Consider the following 6,017-nt stretch of genomic DNA (forward strand, 5'->3'; position numbering starts at 1 on the left):
ACCATAGAATAAGGATAATAGTACCTAGTTGTAGGGTTTTGTGAGAATTAAATGATCTAGTACAGGTGCTTGGCATGTAGTAAATGATAAATACTAGTTATTACTTTCTTAAATAGATTTTAAAAAACATTTAATTTAGACTGTATAAATTATCTTCATTAATTGGTTCAGTTTCAGGTTGGCGATTGCTAGATTTTTTCCTTTTTTTCTTTTTGGTCATGGAAAATTATCATCAACCCAGACCTCAGGACCAGTAATAATAAAGAGAATGAGTTAAACTTTGAGGATGCAAAGTGGCCACTCGCTCCTGGCCAAATCATTCCCCTTTACTTTTTTTTCTCTGTACCCAGGGCAGTGGTGGGCAAACTCATTAGTCAACAGAGCCAAATATCAACAGTACAACGATTGAAATTTCTTTTGAGAGCCAAATTTTTTAAACTTAAACTATATAAGTGCATTGTTATTAACTTAATTAGGGTACTCCTAAGCTGGCCTTTGCTAAAAACGTCCTTGCCCTAAGTATTAACAAACAAACAAACAAAAACGTCCTCAATCTGATTGAGGTATGTTCGCTGAGGTCGACCCCTTCCAACCCTCCCATCCACACTCATCTATACTTGTTTCGTCTATCTCCTTTCGTTCATCCTCTCTATATGTCCAAACCATCTCAACACCTTTCTCAATCCTCGACACTACATCTTCTCTCACTCCACAACGTTCCCTAAAATTAACTTGATAAACTTTACTTAAAGTTTTAAGTCAACTTCGCACTGTACGTGCGTGCCCGCACGTGGCATTTTGTGGAAGAGCCACACTCAAGGGGCCAAAGAGCCACATGTGGCTCGCGAGCCATGGTTTGCTGACCACTGTCCTAGGAGAATCGGAGTGTTTGTCTCATAAGAGCATGAAAGGACTCTGAGGCCGCACCAGCTATTAATAAAAGAGCCCATCTTTGTTGAGTCCCTTGTGTATGGCAAGCCCTGTGCAAGCCTTTTTCATATATTATTATCATGTAATCTTCACAACAGCTCTATGCATTGGGTGTTACTATCCTCATTTTACAGGGGAGGAGATGAGGCTTCAGGAGTTAAGTGTTAGACTCAGAATTCAAAGCCAGGTCTGCCTACCTGTAACGCCAGGCCTGAGAAAATGGGAATTGGACTTTGTGGGCTCAGGAGATTGTCCCCCACTTCCAGGCTCAGCGTGCCACCCTCGGGACCTCAAGTCCTGCCAATGAAGTGTAGGATTCTTGCTGCTTTCGGAACATTCTCACCCTCTTCACCGTGGGAGAGAGCTCCTATCTCAGTGGTATGCTCTACTTGTTTCCTGTGGCTGCGGTAACAAGTCACCACCAACTTAGTGTCTTCAAACAACAGGAATCTATTCAGTTGTAGTTCTGGTGGCCAGAATGAATCCAGGGGTTGATTGACAGGACCACACTTCCCGCAGAGGCTTTGGGACAGATGCCATTCCTTGCCTCTTTCAGCTCCTGGTGGCTGCTGGCTTTCCGTGGCTTGTGGTGCAGCTCTCCAATCTCTGCCTTCATCTTGGCAATTCCTTCTCGGTGTCTATCAGACCTTTCCTGAGTGTCTCATTGGAGTCCCATTAGATAACCCAGGATGCAACATCCTTAACTTAATAACATCTGCAAAAAGCCCCCTTTTCCATATAGGGTAACATTCACAGGTTCTGAGAATTTGGACATGGACATTATCTTTCAGGGGCCACCCTTCAACCCACACTACACATTAGCGAGATGCTTTTCTAGCAGCCAGTCAAGCTACCTCCCCTCAGCTCAAACTGTGGGCAGAGAGGAAGTCTGAAGTCTGGCCAAGGCTACTGATCATCAAGATTTACAACTTGTTTCAGTGACACATTTTAAGTCCCCCTAAATGTCTCTGGCACCTCCCCTAAGGCCATGGCAGCCTTTATCACAAGATTTTGTTCTCTTTTAGATTGCGGACCTGCAGCTCCATAAACTGGACGAACTGGATTGTCTGATTCAGGGCCTGCTCTACGTCGACTCCGTTGGCTTCAATGGCAAGCCAGAATGTTACTATTTTGAAAATCCCACAAATCCTGAATTGTGTCAAAAAAAGCCGTACTGCCTTGATAACCCGTACCCTATGCTGCTGGTGAACATGGGCTCAGGGGTCAGCATCCTAGCAGTGTACTCCAAGGACAACTATAAAAGAGTTACAGGGACCAGGTAAATGTGGTGTCACTAGGAAACCTTTTTATACTTAAACCCAGGTCTCTTCCTTGAAGACCAGTTTATAAGAACGTTATTTACAGTGAATACATTTTCAAAAGAAAGTTCTTACCCTCTGTCAACCAAAAAGGGTTTATTTGGTACATTATGAGGGTGATTTACATAAAGGTAATAAAACACAGTCCTTATCCTGTTGGAAACTGATCAGGTTGAGGGAAGAAGGGTCATACACCATCTTGTGGAACCACCTTGGTGCCTAGCTTGGGATGAATTGCTTGAAATAATAGGTCATTGCAACCAGTAAACCAAACTGGATTATAAGGAATGTCTGTTACCCTCAGGAACATGCTCCAGCCGAAAACTGGATTAGTTGGCATACCTTGCAGGGAATTTGGAATGTAATAGACAGGAGAGCAGCCCTGTCACCACAGTTGGGTAGAGTGCCTTGTTTTTTAGTGCATACAGCTTACATACCCAAGGGCAGATGGCCCTTATATATATATAAATTTCAGTGAGGAAGGGAGAGGGAGAGCAGAAGCATCAATGATGAGAGAGAGTCATTGATTGGCTGCCTCCTGTATGCCTCCTGCAGAGATCGAGCCTGCAACCCAGGCATGTGCTCTTGACCAGAATCGAACACGGGACCCTTCAGTCCACAGGCCGATCCTCTGTCCACTGAGCCAACCCAGCTCAGCTTCCTCTTAATGGGAATTCAACCTGGGAAAAGGATCTGGGCTCAGAAGCCTGAGATCCTGGCAGAAACAAAATTAAAAAAGGTTTTTCTTCTAAGAGGAGAATTTGGTATGAATGTTGCTCCAACTTATTGGACCACAGAACCCATTTTTGGAGGAACAACTTAAGGAACTAGTGCTGTATGAAATATGGTTTGGGACATGATATTGAAACCATTGTTTTTGATGGATGAAGATAGCGTGTAACTTCTCTGGGCCTCAGTTATCCTCATTTGTGCTGTGCAGGGGGTTGTTTCTTAGAGAGTTTGTACAGGCTTTTCCAGTACTGGAATTCTGCAGTATTATTCACCCACTAGGACGAGAGCACTGCTTTCTACACCATTCCCATGACTTGTGATGGATCTATAAAAATCAGTGGTTCTCATTGGGGAAAGGAAGATTAATGCCCCGAGGGGATCTTGGCAATTTCTAGAGACTTTTTTTTAGTTTTCCCAACTAGAGGTGGGATACTACTGGCAACTACTGGCAACTAGATAAAGCTAAAAAGAAATAGGATAATGTTATACTAGGGGGCTCCCCACAACAAAAAAGAAAAAAGTACTAAGCCCTAAAAATCAGTAGTGCTGGTGTTGAGAAACCCTGGCTTACACACACGTGCACGTGCACACACACACACACACACACACACTAGTACATACATATTCTGACTGAATTCTGCTTGTGTTCAGAACATAGGTTTTGGTGTGTAAGTTGGTTGCCGCTAGGCATACATTTTCTAGCTGAGAATACAGAACTGAGCCTTCCTGCCTCCACAATAATCACACTGACCCCAGGGCCTCAGTAGAACTGTCAGGCCCATTAGAGGCAAATGAATATTTCAGCTGAGCTGGTTTTACCTCAGAGTGATTTTCTGACAAAGGCACAATTCTTAAGAAACTACAGACTTCCTCCCAGGAGTTGTGGACTCCTAAGGTAACAACAAGCTAAATATTCTCCACAATTAGAGATATTTATAAAATATTGTTGATTCACACTTAAATTCATGAATTACAGGTAAACTTTCTCAAACTTGGGATATCCAGGGACTTGGGGTCATCTTCTTGAATAGCTACTAATGAACTAATGGTGGTGCCTGCCTTCTAGTCCATGTGTAATAATGCCTATAAATTTCAGTTACTGGTAAATGCTCCATTAATGACCAGCACTTTGCAATCATCAACAAATCCCGCCTGGATGTCCGAGCTTAGCTACAAGCTCTCTCTAACCAGTCATTGTGGGAATGGCTACAGGAGAATGAATGTTAATAAACAGCCCTCCCAGGGGCTGCCACAGGTAGGGCAGGCGAATGAGACACCAGTCTGGGCCTCAGATCTTTCTTGTCCAACCAGAGTTGTTATACCAATATTTTCTTTTGATCCAAGTTAGGAAGCCACTGATATAAACAAATGTGGTCAGCAGTGACCATCAGTGTGTGGAACAGATTTTGGCAGTCATTGATCTAAGCAAATGTTGTGAGCCGATAGCTGTAATTCCAGGTTGTTTTACTATCCTATTTCCTCATTAAGCACTTTTATTTTTAGGAAGTCATGTCATTACAGAATAACAGTTTTATTTTAAATATGCTTTCTAATGGTTTGCTTCAGTGTTCTGTGCAGTCTAATGCATCCTAAATTAGGTAGCCAATGTGTTTTTTTTTTTTTTCTATCAACACATTCTAATTTTACTGTTGGAGTCAGTGAAAAGCCAAAACCACAGGACTTTACAATTGACATTGTTAGAATTTGTGGCCTATTAAAAGAGGAATGTAAAGAATTTTGAAATTTCTGTGAAAGTTGTAGTGCAGCTTATCTCATTATTCTGGAATCTATTTTAAGAGCACAAGCACTCAATTGAAGGTTTCTTCTACTTTTCCCTAAAATCTCTTACTTTCAAGGTTGCTTGTTTTTAAAAAAAAAAAAAAAATCAACAGCTGTTTCTAGTGATATGTTTTTGTCTATCATTTGCTGAGAGTCTTATTGTGTGCCTGCCGAAACAACCAGATGTGTCACTGTGAACAAGAGAATCACTTGATTAAGTAACGTTTAGCAGGCTGGGGATATTAATAAAGTGCTCTTCTACGACTGTGCATCCTTCCCTGCTATCTGCAGTGTGCCCGCTGTGCAAACGCATGCTCGCTTCCCCATTCAGCTCCGAGTCTTTGTCTGGAGTCACCTGTCATTTCGCAGTCATACAAAGCACTTGTTCTCTTTCACTCATACCAACACATCAGTTGATGAGTTGCCTTCTTTCTAAGTCAGCCAGTAACTTCAGTTGCCTATGTTTGGAGTAGGTTGTTGAATGCCTTGATGAATACCAGTCTCTGATGTTCAAAGAAAGGTTGTATCGATGAAAGATAAAGCTAAAAAGAAATAGAGAGAAAACAAGACAAATCCATCGGGCAAGCAAAAAACCCCCAAAACAAAACAAAACAACCCAAAAAACAGTGTTCCCATTAAAACACAGTAGCTTTTCAGGTTCGACTGAAACTGACACCAGAGCATAACCCGCCATGTTAAATGTAAATGAAGATAAACTTTCTCAGAGGAAATCCAAAATTTCCACTGTGACTGGGTTGTCAAGGCAACAGTGTCCATGGAGCTCTTTCTCTCCTGATGGCACTGCACCTACAGTTGGACAGCTGCCGCTGGTGGTGCCTAGCTACAGCTTTTCCATGAGGACCCTTAATTTTCATCCAGTATGTATTTTTCTAAGAATCAGTAGTTATAAAATACTACATACAGTTTGCGTTAGCTGTGATTTAAAGTGCCTATCTACAACCTGATACCTCCTGGTTTGTAGTTATGGACAGTAAATTTACAGTACCCTAAGTTTTCTTATTTCAAATTTAAGTTAGAAATAACCTTAATCTCAACCTGAATTTTCTTTTAGAAGCTAGTGTCCAAACACATAAGGGGTTTCCAGGGCTCACAGCTCTTGGAGCTTCAGAACAAACTGATGTGAGCAATGAACTCTTCACCTTTAGCATTCTGTGAGGTGAATAGGGATAATGCTCACGGCCATGTCAGTGCTCCTTGTGCACCTGGAGTTCACTAGTCAGCTCTACTTTGAATCTG

General features: G+C 42.0%; 1 protein-coding gene across 1 annotated transcript in view; it reads left to right on the forward strand.

The window, feature by feature from the left end:
* Nucleotides 1-6,017, forward strand: part of PANK1 (pantothenate kinase 1) — a 47,123-nt gene that overhangs the window by 29,536 nt on the left and 11,570 nt on the right. Inside the window, exon 3 of the mRNA XM_006755104.2 lies at nucleotides 1,956-2,209. Coding sequence (XP_006755167.1) covers nucleotides 1,956-2,209 — 254 coding nt within the window. The remainder of the gene's footprint in view (nucleotides 1-1,955; nucleotides 2,210-6,017) is intronic.

This window comes from Myotis davidii, unplaced genomic scaffold (assembly GCF_000327345.1).
Source record: "Myotis davidii unplaced genomic scaffold, ASM32734v1 scaffold271, whole genome shotgun sequence".
In the NCBI taxonomy this organism is placed as follows: Eukaryota; Metazoa; Chordata; class Mammalia; order Chiroptera; family Vespertilionidae; genus Myotis; species Myotis davidii.